Source organism: Mobula hypostoma, chromosome 3 (assembly GCF_963921235.1).
Source record: "Mobula hypostoma chromosome 3, sMobHyp1.1, whole genome shotgun sequence".
NCBI classification, from domain to species: domain Eukaryota; kingdom Metazoa; phylum Chordata; class Chondrichthyes; order Myliobatiformes; family Myliobatidae; genus Mobula; species Mobula hypostoma.
The window spans coordinates 93023156-93045996 of NC_086099.1; the positions used below are offsets into that span (position 1 = coordinate 93023156).

The 22841-nt window shown below is 44.4% G+C and overlaps 1 protein-coding gene across 1 annotated transcript in view; it reads left to right on the forward strand.

Annotated features, from left to right (window-relative positions):
• Positions 1-16921: 16921 nt before the first annotated feature.
• The window catches only part of LOC134343715 (collagen alpha-1(XXV) chain-like), a 411208-nt gene continuing 405288 nt past the window's right edge, over positions 16922-22841 (forward strand). Inside the window, exons 1-2 of the mRNA XM_063042465.1 lie at positions 16922-17567; positions 17931-18000. Coding sequence (XP_062898535.1) covers positions 17262-17567; positions 17931-18000 — 376 coding nt within the window. The 5' untranslated portion in view covers positions 16922-17261. The remainder of the gene's footprint in view (positions 17568-17930; positions 18001-22841) is intronic.

Here is a 22841-nt window from a genome sequence, read left to right on the forward strand (position 1 = left end):
TAGCCTAGGGTTAAGTAGGTGTGTTGCTGGGTGGTGTGGCTCAAGAATACTCAGTTCTTGAATTACTCTGCACAGCCCTAATGATACCTTAGCATTGAGAAACATGCACAAAATGCTGCAGGTACCTAGAAAATCAGGCAGCATCTATGGAGGGGAATAAACAGTCAACAAAGGGGTCAGAAACCAGAATCACCCCTTCCTTTCCAGTCCTAATGAGGGTTCTCAGCCTGAAACACCCACTGTCTATTCATCAAGCTGCCTGACTTGTTGAGTTCCTCCTGCGTTTTGTGTGTTTAGTTTACAAGCCTGATCACATTTTATAGCAGTTGAGCTCAACAAATATAGATCCATAATTCTTTGCAACAAATCATTCACAAGTCAATTTTAGCTAAATTGCAACTCCTTTGAAATATTAATAAAGTCAGCATGATTACTGCAAAGGTCAAATGTAATAAATCTTTTATTATAACAGATAATGAATAATTTCATGTGTGTTTCCAAAAATTCTGTTTGCAATTTCTCTGACTTAATGATTTATTTAAGCAAAATACATACAGTTTTAGTCACTCCAATTATACAGGTCTTAAATCAAAAAATATACATCTCTGCCTAGGGCAACCATTTATCACAGAGCAATATTTCACATAAAATACATTTCTATGTGCTATAAAGTGCTTCTTGTGACTTTAATGTGAAATAGGACTTAACAAACACATTACTCTCGAAAATGGATAATGATTGCTGAAAGCGTTTAGTCTGTTTTATGAAGGGTGCACAACTTAAATGATTGCAAACTGTGGTATTTATATTTTAAATATCAATGGCTTCCATGACTGATTTTTCTTGGGTATCGTAAAACAGCTGGTGATATGTGGTAGTGCTCTGTGAATGTAGTGTGGGCTGAGTATTGAAAAGGCTACAGAGCAGCAGACAAATGACTCATGTTTTTAACAGAAATAAAATATTAATGCTTCCAACGGCAAAGTTAAGCACTGACAATTAACAGCAATAAATATAACTAGGCATGAAGTTCAGGTGTGACGGGTATAGGAAAAGTGATCCAGTCAGTCTATGAACACTACCTGCAAGAGGGGTGGGGAGATCCTGTCATTTAATAATCCCATAGCCATTTAATAATGGAGCTATGGGATTGAGGTGAATTCAGCTCATCCACCCACAGGTCTTTGAGGGAGAGGGAAGGCAATAAAGGCGGATCTCTCAATCCAAATATGGCAATTTAGTGGGGAAAAGCTGAGCATGATGGTGATCTGTTCAATCCATGCTTGGTCTTGAGAAGGAACTGTTGGGATTTACGTGATCCTCTAAATCTTTGCGTAGCTCCTTAGTGGGGAAGAAATGGGATTGTGGGGAACCGGTCTGTCTACCTGTGGCCTTTTGGCAATGATGGACTATGGATATGGTGAATCAGTTGATCTGGGAATGGCCCCTAAATTAAGGAGCACAGCCAAGGTGATCCCAGCTGCTATCATAACATTTCAGAGTTCAAGGTGCATTTATTATCAAAGTATGTTAAAATTATACAACCTTGAGATTCGTCTGCTTCCAGGCAGCCACAAAACAAGAAACCCGAAGGAACCCAATAACCCAATTAAAAAAAAGACCAATACCCAATGCGCAGAGAGAGAAAAAAAAACACAAACCATGCAAACAATCAAAGCAAGCAACAACATTAAGAATGAAAGTGAGTCCATAGGCTCGAAGCTGGGAGCAACCAGGGCAGGCCCACAGTGTCAGTTCACCACGGAGCGAGGCAAATCATTGCGAAGTTCACAGATACAAAAAGCCCAGAGCAGGCCCACAGCCTCAGTTCACTACACAGCGGGGCGAATCATTTTGAAGCTCACAGATACGAAGCCCAGAGCAGGTCCAGAGCCTCTGTTCACTACACAGTGGGGCGAATCATTGTGAAGCTCACAGACATGGAGCCCAGAGCAGGCCCACAGCCTCAGCCTCAGCACAGCAGAGAGCGGAGTAAACATCACGGAGCAGCGACAGAACTGGCCCGACCCTCACCTCCTGTCCCAACACCCATCTGGCCCGGTGTTTAAATTGTCCAAACACCAGGTGGACCCTGCACTCAGATCCGCGCCCCATCTCATCAATACGCTCTAGGCCTAGACCCCGCCACCTCATTCACATACCCAACCATTCCAAATCAATCCAGCACTTAGACCAATCCAACCTCACTCTCGGTTTAGGTGGATCTCTCACTCCAGCTTTGTGTCAAACGTGTCTCGACCTCACTCCAACTTTGCAACGCACCCTCGAGTCAGCCTCGTCTTCATTGTTTGTAATGATAGCTTTTCACAACTTTCCACAGAAAAGATGTAATTAATAAAGTATGTAGTATTTCTTGCTTTATGAACCACCAGTAGGCTGTCAACCATCTTCAGTGGCACCATCTTAAACCAGATGGAAAAGAAATGGAGAGATCTTCTCAATCCATGCACATACTTTTAGTGGGGATGGATTAAAGATGAACTGATCTGGTCACTCCCTGCCAGGCCCTGAAGGGGATAGCGAGGATGAATTGAATCTGTCCATGCAAGGTCCTGGTAAGTTAAAGTGTGATTCAGAGAGTCCGTACTTGCCAATTTAATGATGAAGGACTGAAGTTAAGGTGCTCAATTTTATTTGTGAAGTAAAACAATTAGAATAAGTCAATCAGTCAATGTCTGCAATAGAGAAGGGTTAAGGTAATCCAGGCAGTCTGCTTATGGTGCCTTAATGGGGAGAATGTGAGGTTAGTGTGAACCACTAAGCTTATGCAGAGCATAATTGAAAAATAAGTAGTGCTTAGGTGATTGAGACAGTCACTGCATGATGCATTTCTGTGGAAGATGGCAGTTTAGGTGATCCAGTCATTCTCCGTGTAGCCCTGTTAAGTAAGATCAGCAACAACATATAATCCTTCACTGGGAAGGAGCTGGTTTAAAATGCACACATTTGGATGGCTCCATAGGAAAGGTTAAACCTCGTATCACCGGGAAGGAGCTGGTTTAAAATGCACTCATTTGGATGGCTCCATAGGAAAGGTTAAACCTCGTATCACTGGGAAGGAGCTAGTTTAAAATGTACTCATTTGGATGGCTCCACCCGCTCTCTGTAATAGGGAAGGTTAAACCTTGTATTACACACAAAATGGCAGAAGAATTCAGCAGGCCAGGCAGCACCTTTGTGAGGAGTACAGTTGATGTTTCGGGCCGAGACCCTTCATCAGGACCAGTCTCCGCCCGAAACATTGACTGTACTCTTTTCCATAGATGTTGCCTGGCCTGCTGAGTTCCTCCAGCATTTTGTGTGTGCTGTCTGGATTTCCAGCATCTGCAGATTTTCTCTTGTTTGTGAAAGGTTAAACCTCACTCCTTTTCCAATACAGAGACTGGATCAGCTTAAACTCAATCTTTCACCATCACAGAACTATGCCTGGAAAGTCAAAATCATCTCTTAGCTACTCATTCTCTGTTAATGGACAGTGCACTAAAACAATCTAGGCTATCTTATCTCCCACCTCATCAAAGGTTATTCACAAATAGAATAAATCACATCATCCCCACTTTCCCTATTAAAAGGCCCATACACCCTTTGACAGAATCAGCACAAAGTCATTCTTTACACGGAGAGACTGGCACCTCAACTCATTCCTTTCCCATTAAAAAGTCAAGTAGGAACAGATGGAGTCATTTTACCACTGACCTTACCTGTTGAAGGGTCACATGCTGGCAAACAATGTCACCTTCAGACTCTGGACCATGGGCAGACTGACTGGGTCATCTTACCTACACTCCTTCCCCAGCAGAGGGTCCTGCAGAAACAGGCCAGAAATGTCTTAGCCCCATTTGGAACTGGAATTGGAATTCTTTTATTATTGTCACATCTGTTGGATCAAATCATTACACAGTGCGTTGAGGAAGAGCGAGGTAAAACAATAACAATACAGAACAAAGTTCAATAGCTAAAGAGAAAGTGCAGTGCAGGTCAAAACTGGGTAGACTGCGAGATCAAGAATCCAACTCATTTCACGATGGAACTATTTAATAGTCTCACAACAGTGAAATAGAAATTTTCCTTGGCCTTTCCTCCTCACCGAAGGCCTACACAGAGAGAGACCAGAACATAGTTATCCCACTTCTTCCCATCTAGCTTTGAAAGACCCTATAATGGAGAGAGGTGGACACAATGTGCCAATGTCAGACCCATTATGGGAAAGTAAGGCAGTTATTGTGGCCCAGACCGTCAGCGCCTGGTCCAGTAATGAAAGGAATGGAGTTAAGATGATCAAATCTGTCTTGTGAATGACCCTTAATAAGGAAGGAGTAAGTTTGCAATGATCTTGTCACATTAATGAGGAAGTTGTGGGGTTAAGCTGCCTCAGTCAGTTCAAGCAAGGCCATTACTCATAGGACCAGAATTAGGCCACTCGGCCCATCAAGTCCTCTCTGCCATTCCATCGTGATTTATTCTCCCTCTTTCACTCCATTCTCCTGCTTTTTTTCCATAACCTTTGACTGTATTAAAGCCCCTTAATTGGGTAGGAAAGTTGTTGTTAACCTTCTGTCAGTCCACTACCATGCTTTATTGGAGAAAGGGATCCATTCTGACTAAGCATGAATCTATTCAAAAGCAGTGGGACTTAGATGGCCAAGCCACATTGTACACACTCCATTTACAGGGAAGCAAGGTGGTCAAGGTGCTCTAGTCCTGGCCAAGGGAAGAGTGCGATTGCAGTTGGAGATTCCAACCTTTTCCAAAAGGATGACAATCGTACCACAGTGGTGCTCACACCTGCTGTGATGGAGTGCTTGGACAGGTTGGTCATGTCTAGAATCAACTCCTACCTAGGCAAGGAGCTGGACCTGCTACAATTTGTCCATCACGACAATAGGTCTACAGCGGAGGCAATCTCACTGACTCTCCACTCGGCCTTGGATCACCTGGGCAATAATAATACCTACACCAGGCTCCTTTTTTAACTACAGCTCAGCATTCAACACAATCGTACCCTCAGTTCTAATCAGCAAGCTCCCAAACCTGGGCCTCTGTAACTTCCTCACTGGGGAGACCACAGTCTGTGCAGATTGGAAATAACATCTCCTCCTCCCTGACAGTCAACACTAGTGCACATCAGGGATACGTGCTTAGCCCACTGCTCTACTCTATCTACACCCACGATTGTGTGGCTAGGCACAGCTCAAAACTCATCTATAAATTTGCTGACAACATAACCACTGTTGGCAGGGTTTCAGACGGTGATGAGAAGGTGTACAGGAGCAAGTTAGATCATCTAGTTGAGTGGTATTGCAACAGCAACCTTGCACTCAACATCAGTAAGATCAAGGACTTGATTGTGGACTTCCAGAAGGGGAAGTCAAGGGAACTCACACCAGTCCTCATTGAGGGATCAGAAGTGCAAAGGGTGAGCAGTTTCTGGGTGTCAACATCTCTGAGGATCTATCCTGGGCCCAACATATTGATGCAATTACAAAGAAGCCACAACATTGGCTATGTTGGTGAGATTTGATATGTCATCAAAGACACTCACAAATTTCTACAGATATACCGTAGAGAGCATTGTAACTGGCTGCATCACTGTAAGTTCTGGAAGAGCCACTGCACAGGATCGGAGAAAGCTGCAGAAAGTTATCAACGCTGCCAGCTCCATCATGAGCACTAGCTTCCTCAGAGTCCAAGGACACCTTCAAAAGGCGATGCCTCAAAAACGCGGCATCATTGCCCAGAACATGGCCTCTTCTCAAGGAACAGCTTCTTCCCCTCCAGCATCAGATTTCTGAATGGACAATGAATCCATGAATACTACCTCCGTATTTTTCCCTCACTTTTTGCATGACTCTTTTAATTTGATTTTCTTTTTTTATATTTATTTAAGGCATCCGTTAGTCTTGCAAGACCATGGATCTGTGCCTGGAAAGTCTTCACTCTCCAGGGCACAGGCCTGGTCAAGATTGTATGGAAGACCAGCAGTTGCCCATGCTGCAAGTCTCCCCTCTCCACGACACCAATGTTGTCCAAGGGAAGGGCATTAGGACCCATACAGCTTGGAACCAGTGTCGTCGCAGAGCAATGTATGATTAAGTGCCTTGCTCAAGGACACAACACGCTGCCTCGGCTGGGGCTCAAACTCACGACCTTCAGGTCACTAATCCAATGCCGTAACCACTTGGCCACGTGATATATCTACTTCTGATTGTAATTAATAGTTTTTATTATTATGTACTGTACTGCAATGTAGTGCTGCCGCAAAACAACAAATTGTAAACTTGTGTCAGTAATGTTAAACTGGATTCTGCAGCTTTGAGCACGGCATTACCATTTGAGTCCTGAAGAAGGGTCTCAGCCCAAAACGTCGATTGTTTATTCCCCGCCGTTGATGCTGCCTGACTTGCTGAGTTTTGAGTGTGTATTGCTCTCTATTTTGCTTTCATTTTCCACAACATATTTATTGTTTATATTCCATTGGGTAACTATGGTAATATTTTGTACTTATGCATTACATTGTACTGCTGCCACAAAGCAACATATTTCATGGCGTAGGTCGGTGATGATGAACATGATTCTGGTTAAGGTCATTTACTCATCTGTATATAATCCTTCAGTGGAGAAATGTGGATAAAGTGTTAGTGATAAGTTTTAACAGAGAAGAAGTGGGTTAAGGAAACACCAGTGTCTCCCCACAAAATCATTTAGAGTCTTCCCCAACCAGAAACCCTGGATGGACCCTGAGATCTGCTGTCTGCCAAGGGCCAGATCAGTGGTATTCAGTCTGGTGACCAAGTAAGATACAAGAATTCCAGGTATGGTCTCCACAAAGCCACCTCACGTTTGATATGGCAGTTCCCGACTAAACTCGAGTCACCAGCGGATGTCTGATAGCTGTGTCAGGGCTTGAATGCTATCACCTCTTACAAAGTGAAACTGAGTGACATACAGTAGGTAACAAAAGAGGCTTTGTTTCCAGCTGAGCTCAATGCCTTCTATGTTTGCTTTGACAGTCAAATCATGGAGAAACCTTCACGACCTCCCACATCCTCCAAACAGCCTGTCATTACAGTGTCTGAGGCCGATGTGAGAGGAGGGTGATCCCACACAAAGGATCCAGCCTAGGTGGGGTACCTGACCAAGTACTAAAGGCCAGTGCTGATCAACTGGCTGGAGTATTCACTGATAACTTTAACCTCTTGCTTCAGTTGTCTGAGGTACCCACCTGCTTGAAGTGGGCTTCAGTTATGCTCAAGAAGAACATGGTAACCAGCCTCAATGACTATCATCCAGTAGCGCTTATATCCACTGTGATGAACTGCTTTGAGAGGTTGCTGATGAAGCATATTAACTCCTGCCCGAGGAGCGACTTGGAGCCACTCGAATTTGCCTACCGGCACAACAGGTCCACAGCAGAAGCTATCTCATTGTTGATTTTTTGCACACTGGTTGAATGCCCAAGTTGTACTTTGATAATATATGTATTTTGATAATAAATTTACTTTGAGATTTGTACAACTCCTACCTGAGAAGTGACTTGGATCTAATCCAACTTGCCTACCAGAGCAACAGGTCTACAGCAGAGCCATCTCACTGGCTCTTCACTTAACCCTGAACATCTGAACAGCAAAGATACATACATCAGGATGCTCTTTACTGACTACAGCTCAGCATTCAATACCAGCATCTCCTCAAAATTGATCAACAAGCTTCAAGACCTTGGCCTCAATACCCCCTTGTGCAATTGGATCCTTCATTTCCTCACTTGCAGATCCCAGCCAGTTCAGATTGACAACAGCATCTCCTCCAGAGTCTCCAGCAACACATATTCACCACAAAGCTGTGCGCTTAGAGACCACTATACTCATTTTACACTTGTGGTTGTGTGGCTAAGCACAGCTCCAGTGCCACATTTAAGATCGCTGACGACACCACTATCGTAGGCTGAATCTACGGTGGTGATGAATCAGCATATCAGAGGGAGATTGGAAATCTGGCTGAGTGGCGCCACAATAACCTCTTACTCAATGTCAGCAAGATCAAGGAGCTGATCATTGACTTCAGGAGGAGAAAACCAGAGGTCCATGAGCCAGTCCTCATCAGAGGATCAGAGGTGGAGGGGGTCAGTGACATTAATTTCTTTGTTGTTAACATTTTAGAGGACCTGCCAGCACATAAATACAATTATGAAGAAAGCACAGGAGCACCTCTAATTCCTTAGGAGTTTGCAAAGATTTAGCATAACATCTAAAACTTTGACAAAGTTCTGTAGATGTGTGGTGGACAGTATATTGTCTGACTGAATCATATCCTGGTATTGAAAATGCCCTTGAACAGACAACAAGTAGTGGATATGGCCCAGTCCGTCACTGGTAAAGCCCTCCCTACCAGTGAGCACATTGGCATGAAACACTGTCACAGGAAAGCAGATTCCATCATCATGGACCCCACCACACAGGTCATGCTGTCTTACTGCTGCCATCATGAAGAAGATCCCAGAACCTCAGGACTCACACCACCAGGTTCAGGAACAGTTACTACCCCTCAACAATCAGGGTCTTGAACCAGAGGAACTTCACTGGCTCCATCACTGAAATGTTCCCACAACCTATAGACTCACTTTCAAGGACTCTTCATTTCATGTTCTTGATATTTATTACGTATTTATTTATTTTTTATCTCTTTCGTATTTGCAGTTTGTTTTCCTTTGATTGTTTGTCATGTTGGGTGTGGTCTTTCATTGATTCTATTGTGCTTCTTGGATTTACTGAGTATGCCCACAAGAAAACTAAACTCAGGGTCGTATTAATGACATATGTGCACATTGATAATAAACTTAACATTGAACAGTCTCTCTGCCGAGGCCTTTTAATGGGGATTGTGTGTGCCTAGATGTCCTAGTCAATCTCTTTAGTTGAAAGAGATTAGTGTTGGGTCTTCAGGTAGTCAGTATATAGTCTATTGATTGAGAAGGAGTGGAGTTAAGTTTATTTAGTTTGAATATTCAGTTGTTTTTATTAGAAATAAGTGATGTGAAGCTCATTGAGTTATGAGAATAAGATACAAGAGCAGAATTAGGCCATTTGGCCCATCGAGTCTGCTCCACTATATCATGGCTGATCCAATTTCCCTCTCAGCCCCAATCTCCTGCCTTCTGTCCATTTCCCTTCACGACTAATCAAGAATCCATCAACTTCTGCCTTAAATATACCCAATGGCTTGGTCTCAACAGCCATCTTAGGCAATGAGTTCCACAGAATCATCACTCTCTGGCCAAAGAGGTTCCTCCTCATCTCTGTTTTAAACAGATGCCCCTCTATTCTGAGCTGTACCCTCTGATCTTAGGCTCCCCTACCATACACCATCCTCTCCACATCCAATCCATCGAGGCTGTGCAACATTCAATGAAGTCATCTCTCATTCTTCTGAATACCAGTGAGTAGAGGCCCAGAGGCAAATGCTCCTCATATGATAAGCCTTTCAATACTGCAAGTCTTTGTATCAGTTTCCGTTACCGCAATCTTCTTAAAAAGGTACTAATACTCAGACCTCCAAGAACTACAGTCAGGCACATGATATGGCTTTCTGACTCAGCCCACTGTTAACCTACATCAAAGTTGCTGGTGAACGCAGCAGGCCAAGCAGCATCTGTAGGAAGAGGTGCAGTCGACGTTTCAGGCCGAGACCCTTTGTCAGGACTAACTGAAGGAAGAGTGAGTAAGGGATTTGAAAGTTGGAGGGGGAGATCCGAAATGATAGGAGAAGACAGGAGGGGGAGGGATAGAGCCGAGAGCTGGACAGGTGATAGGCAAAAGGGGATACGAGAGGATTATGGGACAGGAGGTCCGGGAAGAAAGACAAGGGGGGGAGGGGGTGACCCAGAGGATGGGCAAGAGGTATATTCAGAGGGACAGAGGGAGCGTGAGAAAAAGAATGTGTGCATAAAAATAAGTAACAGATGGGGTACGAGGGGGAGGTGGGGCCTTAGCGGAAGTTAGAGAAGTCGATGTTCATGCCATCAGGTTGGAGGCTACCCAGACGGAATATAAGGTGTTGTTCCTCCAACCTGAGTGTGGCTTCATCTTTACAGTAGAGGAGGCCGTGGATAGACATGTCAGAATGGGAATGGGATGTGGAATTAAAATGTGTGGCCACTGGGAGATCCTGCTTTCTCTGGCGGACAGAGCGTAGATGTTCAGCAAAGTGGTCTCCCAGTCTGCGTTGGGTCTCGCCAATATATAAAAGGCCACATCGGGAGCACCGGACGCAGAATATCACCCCAGTCGACTCACAGGTGAAATGATGCCTCACCTGGAAGGACTGTTTGGGGCCCTGAATGGTGGTAAGGGAGGAAGTGTAAGGGCATGTGTAGCACTTGTTCCGCTTACACAGATAAGTGCCAGGAGGGAGATCAGTGGGAAGAGATGGGGGGGACGAATGGACAAGGGAGTTGTGTAGGGAGCGATCCCTGCGGAATGCAGAGAGAGGGGGGAGGGAAAGATGTGCTTAGTGGTGGGATCCCGTTGGAGGTGGCGGAAGTTACGGAGAATAATATGTTGGACCCGGAGGCTGGTGGGGTGGTAGGTGAGGACCAGGGGAACCCTATTCCTAGTGGAGTGGTGGGAGGATGGAGTGAGAGCAGATGTACGTGAAATGGGGGAGATGCGTTTAAGAGCAGAGTTGATAGTGGAGGAAGGGAAGCCCCTTTCTTTAAAAAAGGAAGACATCTCCCTCGTCCTAGAATGAAAAGCCTCATCCTGAGAGCAGATGCGGAGGAGACGGAGGAATTGCGAGAAGGGGATGGCGTTTTTGCAAGAGACAGGGTGAGAAGAGGAATAGTCCAGATAGCTGTGAGAGCTGTTAACCTACCTATTTTGGCTCAGAAGATAATTATAATACAGATGTATTCCAGACAGATTCATTCTCCACTTCTGGTGTGTTCATGGTTAGCATTATGATTCACATGCACTTTTCATTCATTTCAAATTTTGCAAAGAATGTTTGATCATACAAATTTTGACAATTGTCAGGCACAATTTTAACCCTAATTTTTTCACTTTTCTATTACTGATCATCCCTGCTGGGGTTTCTTACAATGGAACTCTGATGCTTTGAATGGGGCCGAAACCATATGGAGTTTTGTTTAAACTCTCAACATTTGGGAAAACCATTCAAATTTAATTCAAAGTATTCAAAGCCTTCAGCGCATGATAGATCCACCAGTGTGAACCAGCTGATTGAATGGGCAGTTCTATAATTGACCAAAAGTACAACACCCTGCAATTCAACACTATCACATTTCATTAGCAAGGGAAAATAAAAATAAGGCAGGAACAAGTGGAGAGGCTTTAGCTCAACAGGCATGGGCAAGGCAAGTTTCTTCTTCTTCAGCAGCTAGTGCAGTGAGAATGACTTCAAGGGCTGTGTTATGTTTTTTTACACGAGATGTGGGAACTCTGGGAGATCGCCAGGCTCCTGGATAACCACATCTGTACCAAGTGCAGCTCCTTAGAGACCATGTTAAGGAACTGAAGCTGCAGCTCGATGACCTTCGGCTCATATGGAAAACAGGAGTGACTATCTCTCTGTAGTTCCTATTTATCACCCAAGTTGCAGGAGACAGGTACCCGGTTTACTCTCAGGAGATGGAAAGGAAACAGGCAGCCAGTGCAGAGTACCTCTGTGACTGTGCCCCTCAATAACAAGCATACTGCTTTGGATACTGTTGAAGAGGACAATCTACTGGGGAGAGTCGCAGCGACTGGGTTGCCTTTACTACAGGGAAGGTTCTTGAGAAACTGAAAGGTCTGAAGGTAGACAAGTCACCTGGACCAGATGGTGTACACCCCAGGGTTCTGAAAGCGGTGGCAGAAGAGATTTTGGAGCTATTAGTAATGATCTGTCAAGAAACTCCAAACTCTAACATGGTTCCAAAGGACTGGAAAACTGCAAATGTCACTGAACTCTGAGAAGGGAAAGAGATAGAAGAAAGGAAATTATAGGCCCGTTAGCCTGACCTCAGTGGCTGGGAAGATGCTGAAGTTGATTGTTAAGGATCAGGGTACTTGGAGGCATATGATAAAACTGACCAAAGTCAACATGGTTTCCTTAAGGGAATATCTTGCCTGACAAATATGTTGGAATTATTTTAGGAAATAACAAACAGGATACACAAAGGAAAAGTGATAGTTGTTGTCTAGCATTAACTTGAGAGAGCGTTCAAACCCATGACACAGACTGCAGCCTGTTGCTGGAAATGTTCTGATCATGTACAGATACGAAGACCAGCTACATAACAGTTATGTGTACATATTCTATTTAATGCAGAAAGAAAACATGTCTGTTCTTGTAACTGTTTAATCATCCACTGAGGCTAGCAAAGAATGCCAAGTTTTCCTAAGTCTATGTCTGATTTCTGACGCCAAGATCAGAGGGTAGCTTTTGTAAATAAGTTCTCCAATGGTATAGTAATTTGTAACAACAGGATTACCCACACCTCCGTGTTATTTGTATGCCGAATGTCAATTGTGCTCACTTATTGGGAATTGATAGAAGCTACTGACCACGAATTAGGGCCTGAGCGTCACTTCAGTCTGACCATGTTTGAGATGTAGGATGCAGGCATTGCTACTGTATTGGCCGTTATACAACGAAACCAACCACTCTGCTAATTTCATAATCCGAAGTTGGATGCTCCACGAAGTAGAGGACTAACTACAAAGCAAAGCAGAAACATTTCTTTCACATCTTAAAAAGGACCTCTTTTGGTGTTTGGGCAGCAACAATTTAATATCATTCAAAAGTTGGAGTGCAATGCTGGATCAAGAATAGGTTGGGACTTTGCAGAATATTATACCACTCCTATCCATGTAGCTATCGAGCTCTCATGCATCACTTGCACTAGGAGCATGTTTCACCCTCTGAGCAAAAAAGTTTCCCTTCACATTTCCCATAAATTTCTCACCTTTCACCCTTAGCCTGTCATCTTGTTGATGTCCCACTGAAACTCAGTGGAAAAAGCCTGCTTGCATTTAACCTATCTATATCCCTCATAATTATGTGTAACTATCGAATCTCTCCCCAATCTTTTATGTTCCAAGGTCTTTATCTGTTCAACCTTTTCCTATAACAGAAGTCCTCCAAACCCGGCAACATCCTTATAAATTTTCTCCGTATTCCCTCAACCTTATTTATATCTTTCTTGTAGTTAGGTGACTAAAACTGCACACAATACTCCACTAAGCCTCACCAATGTCTTATACAACTTCAATATAATAACTCTCCTACTGTACTCAGTTCTTTGATTTATGAAGGCCAATGTGCGAAAAGCTTTCTTTACAACCCTACCTACCTGTGCCACCACTTTCAATGAATTATGGACTTGTATCCCAGATGCCTTCGTTCTACCACACTCTTCAGGGCCTTCCTGTTCACTGTGTTAGTTCTGACCAACTTCCATGTGGGACCTTGCCAAATGCCTTGCTAAAGCTCATATAGACAACATCCACTGCTTGCCTTTATCAACTTTCCTGGTAACTTCCTCGAAAAACTCTACAGGATTGGTCAGACACTAACAGCCACGCACAAAGCCATGTTATCCCTAATCAGCCTCCTGTCTATCAAAATACTTATATATCCTCTCCCTTGGAAAACCTTCCAATAACTTTCCCACTCGTCAGGTTGCCTGGCCAATAATTTCTTGGTTTATTTTTAGAGCCTTTCTTAAACAGGGTCGTTGATTCAGAAATTGTGGACACCCCCCCACCCCAACGTTCAGTTGACAGCCAGCATTTTGTGCATGGACTAAATGGGTCAGGTTAAAGGCAACCTTCATTGAAATGCCATGCAGCTACTGAGAGGATCATCTTAATCCCACTCTTTCCAATCACATGTATTGTGATATGTGTATTGTTTTGGATATCTTTACCTGTACATCGTTTCCCAATTTAAAAGCCATCAATAGACTGAATCTAAGATCTTAACCAGCTCCTTCCCTCTTTGACCTTATTTGATTTCTTTAATTACCCATAAATGGGTGATGCAAAAGTGTGCCGGATCACCTCAAAATCCGCCTCTCTTCACTAGAGGGAGTTGCAGGGATGGATGGAGAGAAGTGAAATAATGGTGACCCAGTCCATCTGTGCAGGGTAAATGGAGGTGATGGTGGTAATACAGGTTGCTTTTATGTTGTCTATTAATGGGAAAAAATGGAAGACAAGTTGGGTGGGCATTCATTGCTTAACTAGTTAAAAGGGCTAAATATTGATACATTCAAGAGACAAATATGGAATTGGGTGGAACACCAAAGATCTCCTCATCATTCTTTTATCCTTCATGTATGCTCTGTGATTCATCCCACAACTATTTACCTACTGCAGTACTGACACCATTCCAGCTAACAAGAAATCAGAAATATCAATGCTAACCAAAAAATAAAACCCTAGGAGCAGTCAATATGACCACTGGTTTTAAAACTTGTCAGCTAAAAAGCTTTAGTCAACGATCCACAGCCTCATCCTTTACATGTGGGATGGGGGCATTGAAGATGCCATAATCATGACTATCTTCAAGGAAAGAGCCAAGTATGGCTGTGACAATTGCAGTGAGGTCTCCCTGTTCTTTGCCACAAGGAATTTCATCGCCCGGATTTTCCTCAGCATTCACCTTCCAATGGCTGAGGAGCTGCTTCTTGAATTGTGGTTGTCCTCAATATATCTAGAGGCAGTTTGGTGTGACAACTCCACGAAATGTAGAAAGTAGAACTGGACACGCTATATGGACTTTCTCAACCTCACCAAAGCCATTGACTCCATCAATCAGGACAGACTGTGGAACATCATGCTCAAATTCAGCTCTTGAAGAGACTCGTCTCACTCATATGCTTGCTTCGTGACATGCAAGCTGTGATCCTAACAATAGGGCCCATCTTGGAGTAGACTGATGTTAAATAAGGCTGCATAGTGGTCTTGACCTGTATGGCAATACTGCACCTCACTTTTAACAAACATCCTATTGGAGTGGAGCTAACACACAGGAACAAATGAGAAAGTGTCCAACCTACATCACCTCCACTCCAGGATTAAGGAAACCCAAATCTCGTCATGTAACTGCAGAATGTATTTGACACTGAATATGTACATATTCAGAGATTTAGCTTCCAAATAATTGTTGATTCATTTACTGATGTATGTGAATCAGAGTCAGGCTTAATATTACAAAAACTTGTGAATTACAGTAAGTATATATATTAAATAGTTAAATTAAATAAGTAGTGCAAAAACAGAAAAAAGTAGTGAGGTAGTGTTCATGGGTTCAATGACCATGTAGATATCGGACGGCAGAGGGGAAGAAGCTGTTCCTGAATCATTGAATGTGTACCTCCATCCTGATGGTAACAATGAGAAGAGGGCACATCCTGGGTGGTGGGGGCCCGTAATGATGGACAGCACCTTTTTTGAGGCAGCACTCCCTGAAGGACTTCTGTTAACTTCCAACTCTCAGCCACTATAAAGAACAGCCCTCCAACAAAAATAGTTGACAGGAGCATAGGAATTATTGGCCACTACTCATACCTTGGGAGCTGCCTCTTTAGGAAGGCAGACATCAATAATTAACCTCAGAGTCGCAATCTACGCTCCTTGTTTAAGATCAAGCTCTCAAAACCAGCACAGAGGTATAGTCTACAGGGTAACAGTGATCCCTGTCCTTCCGCAAGTCCCTGACGCAAAGACCTTTTACAGCTGGTAGGTACCTCTATATTCTGAAGAGATACCTATTACTAACACTGAATCTGTAAAATTCTCCAAATCCACTGTAAAGCAGAGCAAACCAATCCCAGTGTCCTTCCCAGGACTACCATCCTCAATGTTACTCAGCACCGACCCGACGCCCATGTCATTCACAGGCCCGGCTCCAGACTCTCGAAACGGTGACTTTACTCTGACCGCTTTCACAGCAAGAGATTTCCCAGTGCACGAGAGAAAAGAGTCGAGGATGTTGGAAATAAGCAATATGACATTGACCTGTGGGAATCCCTGGCCCATTACCTGCTTAGAGAAGGGCATTCCGATTGTGATTGAGAACATTTACGTTGTATTATGTGAACATAAAGATCTCCTCAGCAGCCTTGAAATGACGGAATATGCACACCTCCTCACAAACTGCCCAGGGAGGTAGGAGCCTCTTGGCCCATCCATCAGTCTTATCACCACCCCCTAAAAAAAATCCCAGGAAGCCAGCGTGTAAAATAAGCACGTGGGTCGCCCTCGGCAGGTCCGGCAGCATGCGCGGGAAAAGAAGCGGAAGTTAGTGTTTCGGGACATTATAATTGAAATTGCAACAGATCCCCCCGCCCCACCCCAGGAGGAATGGAGGAGAGGGTTTTAGCTAATCCACGCTAGCTGCTTGCTAAAGAAGGTGCTTATTCTATTGTTTAATGATAGACTACCTGTGGTCTAACTTGGTCCAGTCAGTCTGTGCGTGGTCTTTTATTGAGGCAGGAGTGGGATGCGGGTGATCTAGGTCAAATCTTGCCCCCGTCTTTGGCGCGTTTCTGTCGGGGTACATTCAGTGCCAACCGCCAGTTCCCACCAGCCGGTATTTTAGCTTCCGCGCTTGTAAATCTGACCAAATGCCGGATTTAACTTTAAATGCTGCCACCCACTAAAAGTCGTCCACGCGGATACCTCGAGCTTTGCCCCCGAGCCCGAGTTTGCGGTGGGGCGGGTTGCTGTCAGATCCGGGGAGCACGGTACGGGGCGCTGCTCCCCGCACCGGCCGGCCGCGCCGGGGAGGTTCTGCCTGAATATCTAAACAGAATTATGTTAATCAGCCTGCGGCTGCGATCTGGAGCCGTATTTACCGTCTGCGGTCGGTACGCGGCAAACTAGTCCAGAATATTGAATCGCAGGCAAGACGCAGGCACAGAGAGAGAGCGAGAGAGAGAGAGCGAGGAGCGAGACAGGAGCCGATCACACCATCCTCACTCAGTTACCGGAGTCACAGGTATAAGCGGCCACAGCAACAGGTCCATTCACTGAAGCTGGCCAGACTAGGGGAACAGAAGAAGCCCCCATTGGAGAGACTGGGCGAGGGAGAGAGAGAGAAACAGAGATCTCTCCACATATATTGTGAATTATTGCATTGTCCAGTTGCCACGGAGGATTTATCGGTGTTGATTTCACCCCGACTGCACTCACTGGGGCTTGGTGCTTGGAGAATTGGCTTGCGGTGGAGACCCCAGCATGCCGAAAGCGTCCACGGAGCGGAGTCCCAAGCGTCAGGTTGAAGGAGCCGGGGTGGCTCGGAGCCTGGCGCCGCCGGGGGTCAGGGGCTGCTGGTCCCTCTCCAACGCCCTGTGGTCCGTGCTGTCGCTGGGCTCGGTGGCTTTCTGCATCTGCCTCAGCGTCAAAACTTCGCAGCTGGAAGAGCGGATCCTCGACCTGGAGAATGTGAAGGGGGCTGCCTTGCTGCCTCCCCTCGACGCCGGGTCGGCGGCCGATCGGATGCGGGTGCTCGTCCAGGAGAAGGTGGAGCACCTCCTGAGCCAGGTAGCGGACAGATCCCGGCGGCCGATCCCCTGTCCGAGTCCCAGGACCGCCCAGCGCGGCTGCTATCGTGCATCGCTCCTGGTCGCTTGCAGAATGTCCTATTGTTAACCGAACGGACAATGCCGATTTTAGACCCTGTCGGTGAACTGACAGGAGTGGGGAGAGTGTTGCACACCTCTCGTTTGTACTTGTAATTTGCTCGGCAGTTTGACTGCACTTCGCTGCTGTACCACATTGCCCTGCCGTTTCCTGGTCCTGGCACACTTCTAAACCCGGTGTGCCGCCATGCTCCCGAACACCTCAAAGAAGACCCCGCCGATCAAGTTGGTGAAAGATGTTACATTGTCCCTTCTCTTCCAGCAGAAATTCCACGAAGACGCAGCGAAACGCAGAACTGTGAGAGAGGCACCAACTGAGTGCAACTGCCCCGCAGGTAGGTACATTTTGCCGCTGCTACCTGTTGTGACTCACGGAAAGCAGATATTTAACTGTGAAACATTGCTGCCGGCATCAGCGCACGGACTCATAAAGCAGCCGCACTTTCCTGCCCTTAAATTGCACCGGGAATTTAACTGAAAGAGGCGAAAGTCATGGGGATTATTTTGTCAGTGGTGATCTGAGGTTGCTACTAATATATTAAGAGTAGATATTTCCAGGATTCGGTGCTGCGAATAGAGAGAGCCAAAATAGCGCTCAGAACCAGTCGGACTGAACTGCTTTATTATTCCGCGACTGTCCATATTCCGCACCATTTACTAATCTGCCCATGGTGTCCTCATCCTCTCCCACCCTCCGAAGTAGAAATCAGACTTTCTCCCACCCTGGTGATTTGTCAGTGTGTGGCCCATTATCTGTGCCTCGGAGGTGCTGGGGAGAAAGGACCATCAACATTGCCTGGATCATATCAGGCATCTTTGGGAACTGCTGTCTTCTGTTTTCACTCTGCAAACATCAAATCCATCATCCTCGATTTCCCCCGATGTAAGCCTTCCCTGTAAACCCTTCCACGCCCCCAACAACTGTTACTGTTTCTAGTCCATTATCTTCCTGCTTTAGTGGGTTGACTCCCGTTACAAACAAACCCTTCTCTTGAATACGAGGCCAACCTAATAGTCATTAGACTTCATTAAGTCGATTATCCAACTTCCCTTGTTTGTTCTGATATTGTTCTTCGAGTTTTCTTTCCCCACTCTTCCATCAGTCGCATGGACCACCTCACCTCCAGGCACGTCACCACTTGTTTAAAAAAATTATCGTTTTGGAAATTATTCACCTCAAACGTCCACTTATCCATGGTATTCTTTTCTGCAATTTCAAGGTGGGACCTCTCCATGCAGAGGTATGGGCGAAGAATGTCTGACAATGACACCCTTCCATAATATTAAATTCAAAGTTCACCATTCATACATATGGTCATTCCTATGAATGGCAGAAGTATTTTTCTCCCTCCTCTTTTTGTATATATTTTTCTCTGATCAGTCCTGTATTGTTAGTGACCTTTGTTACAATACTGTGGGGGTGTGGTTACCACGTCCAGTGACTTTTGCGCATTTACACCACCATCCACCAACTGTATATAAAAACCTTGCTTCATAAATCTGCTTTAAGCTTTTCCCTCTCACTTTACATCTACGTCTCTAGTATTTGATATTTCCACCCTGAGAAAAAGAACTACCCTCTCTGATCCTCTAATAATTTTGTATACTTCGACCAGGTTTCCCCTTCAATACTCCAAAGAAAACAATCCAATTTTGTCCAATGTCTCCTTTTAGCTAATACTCCCTAATCCAGGCAACACCCAGTGTGCCTTCTACAAATTCCTGCAAAGCCTCCACATCCTCTCTGTAGATGGGCGACCAGAGCTGCATATAACACTCTAAATGTGGCCCAAGCAATGTTATATTCAGCTGCTGCATGACTTACAACTTTTATACTCAGCGTAATCAAGGCAAGTATCCTGTATGCCATCTTTATCGTGTCCCCATTTGTGTTGCCACTTCCATGAGCCACAAACTTGTACTGCAACATCCTTAGGGTCCTGCTACATACTGTACACTTTCCTCTTGCATGTAACCTTTCAAAATGCGTTATCTACACTTGTCAGGGTGAAGCTCCATCCGCCATTTCTCCATCCATATTTCCAACTGATCCCTATCCTGCTGTATCATATGACAACCTTCCTCATGATCCAGCCCTCTACCAATTTTTGTATCACCTTCAAACTTGCTAATTAGACCAGCTATACTTTCATCCAAATCATAAGTATATGTTACGAACACAATGTCCCCAGCCCTGAGCCTTGCAGAAAGCCACTGGTCACATATCTCCAGTCAGAAGCACAGCCCTCTACCACTGTCCCCTGCTTTCAATGACCTAGCCAATTTTGGATCCAGTTCACTGTGCCAACAGAGATCTTGAAAAATGTTCAGTGTCCATATACACAGCACTCATACTGTAGCTCAACTCTTGCCAATCATCATTGACACTTCCTGAAAAAGCTCTGTTAAATTTGTGAGACGGGACTTACCTTGTACAAAGCCATTTGAAACATTCCAATTATGATTTTCCAAAGGTGCTTATATCATTTCCTGAGAATCTTCTCCAATAATTTTCTTATCACTGATGTAACAAATCTCAAGCTCAGGAGTCACTAATGTAAGGCTTTTGGCTCTTTGAAGTAGCAGAACATGCCATCTCTTAACCACCCACCCTTTTCTGCTCCTGTCCAGTTGAGTGGGAATGCCTTAATCTGGCTCCACTCTCATCCATCCACTTAGAACCAGACTGCAATGGCTTGTCTTTCATCCCCAAACTCTCCCTTGCTAACCTTTACTTGTTCCTTCAGATTTGCTGGCAACATGCAGCTCTACTCCTCCACCACCTCCCTCATACCCTCCATCACCTGACATTTCGTTGTGGATGAGCTCCATTTTGTTCAAGTAAGACAAGGAAGGACCAAGCTGGTCACAAGCTTTCTTCCTTCATCTTCATTTCCATTGACCATCTTCTATTCTGCTTATTGACAAATGTGAAATTAAACAGTTCATATCATTTGCAATTTGGTCTCGAAATAAGTCTCCAACTCCACATTCTGATCACGGACTTCCACCTTCAGTATATCACCCTAATTTTAGCAAATGGCCACTGCCTGCTGTTGGAATTCTGGTTCATGTGTCTTATCTCCAGAATGAACTATTTTAATGTATCACCAGTCACCCATAAATTTATACACCCAAGGTTTAGTTGCCTGCACCAGTCACCCATCACTGTGTTTTACATTAGTCTCTACTCTGCATTTTAAAATTCACCTCCTCAGGATCAAATTTATGAATGGTCCTGGATCATCTGCATATCTTTCTCCTTTCCAGGCCTCTATCTTCCATGAAGTGTTCTCTATCACCTCTTTCACATCCTCCAGCTCCTTTGCCCCACTTTTGGCTGTCAGCTGTCTAGACCCTAAGCATTGATCTACTCCACTCCATCGTCTCTCTCTTGATCTTTCCTTGTCTGAGCACACTGCTGTGAAATGCACAAGTTTTGCTATGGGGAAGGCATGACTACTAGTGCAGACTGAAACTTTAAAAAGAGATTATCACTAATACTGGTGTAAAACTGTTTGTCTTCACGAAGAGTCAAGCTATTGACTGTGCATGTTGGAAATCCAGCTGCAGAAGAGCTTCAGACTAGTGGTTGTTTGAAATCCACATTTGTATCAACAGTTCCCACTGAGATCCCCTGTCAGCTGCAGAAAAATGGGGAACTTCCTCTTAACTGAATTATTACTGAAAATTTGTGTGTGGGACATTCAGGATGAAGTAGTAAATTGGATTCAGCATTGGCTTCGTGGGAGAAGCCAGAGAGTGGTAGTAGATGGTTGCCTCTCTGACTGGAGACCTGTGACTAGTGGTGTGCTGTGGGGTTCAGAGCTGGGTCCGTTGCTGTTTGTCATCTACTGAATATTAATAATTTTGGATAATAATGTGGGAAATTTGTAGATGACACCAAGACTGGAGACAAAGAGGACAGTGAGGAAGGTCATCAAAGCTTGCAGTGGCATCTGGACCAGCTGGGAAAATGAGCTGAAACACGACAGACGGAATTTAATGCAGACAAGTGTGAAGTGTTGCACAAACCAGGGTAGGACGTACACAGAGAATGGCAGGGCACTGAGGAGCATGGTGGAACAGAGGGATCTGGGAATATAGATTCCTTGAAAGTGCTTTTACAGGAAGACAGGGTCATAAAGAGAGCTTTTGGCAATTTGGCATTCAGAAGTCAGAGTACTGAGCGCAGGAGTTGGGATGTTATGTGGAAGATTTTTTATGACATTGGCACAGCCAAAAATGGAGTGTTGCAAGCAGTTCTGGTCACCTATCTACAGGAGCGATAACAATAGAGGATTGAAAGAGTGCAGGGAAAGTTTACAAGGGTGTTGCTGACCCTTGAGGAATTGAATTATAGGGAACGGTTGAATGGAATATGACTTTCTTTCCTGCAACACAGGAGAATGAGTGGAGATTTGATTGTGGTATACAAAATTATGAGAGGCATAGATAGCGTAAGCACAAGCTCGCTTTTTCCACTGAGGTTGGGTAAAACTAGAAGCAGAGGTTGTAGGTTAGGAGTGAAAGGTGAAATATTTAAAAGGGAACTGAGGGAGATCTTGTTCACTCAGAGGGCGGTGGGTGTGAAACAAGCTGCCAGCAGAAGTAATGGATGCAGGATTGGTTTAAACATTTAAGAGAAGTTTGGATAAGTCCATGGATTACCGAGTTATGAAGGGCTATGGTCTAGATGGGGATGGTACTAGGCAGATTAACAGAATGACACAGACTAGATGGGGCAAAGGACCCATTTCTGTGCTGTACTGCTCCAATACTTTATAATTATGTTCTTTTGAAAAAGAATTACTAACAATTAATAGATGATAGCTTTAGTGAATATTGTGAGGCTACTGGAAAACGGGATCAAGAATTCTGTCAATTTTTATGAAAAGGTATCTTAGACTGCTTGTAATTATTATGTTAATTTTCTGCATTTTTTATGTTTGATTTGAAATACTTTTTAACTTGTAGTTTTGTCTTGTTATGTTGCGGAGAATGCCTTCTTTTTTTTCACCTCTGAAACATATTTGCGTATAATCCTGCCTAAACAAGCCGTCATCTTTTCTGTTCCTTCACTATGTCATTTCTGCCTATTACTGTAAAAAAAAGCTATTCTGAAACCTCCCCAGGGTAAAAAAGAAGTTAAATAAATGATTTATGCTCAGAATAC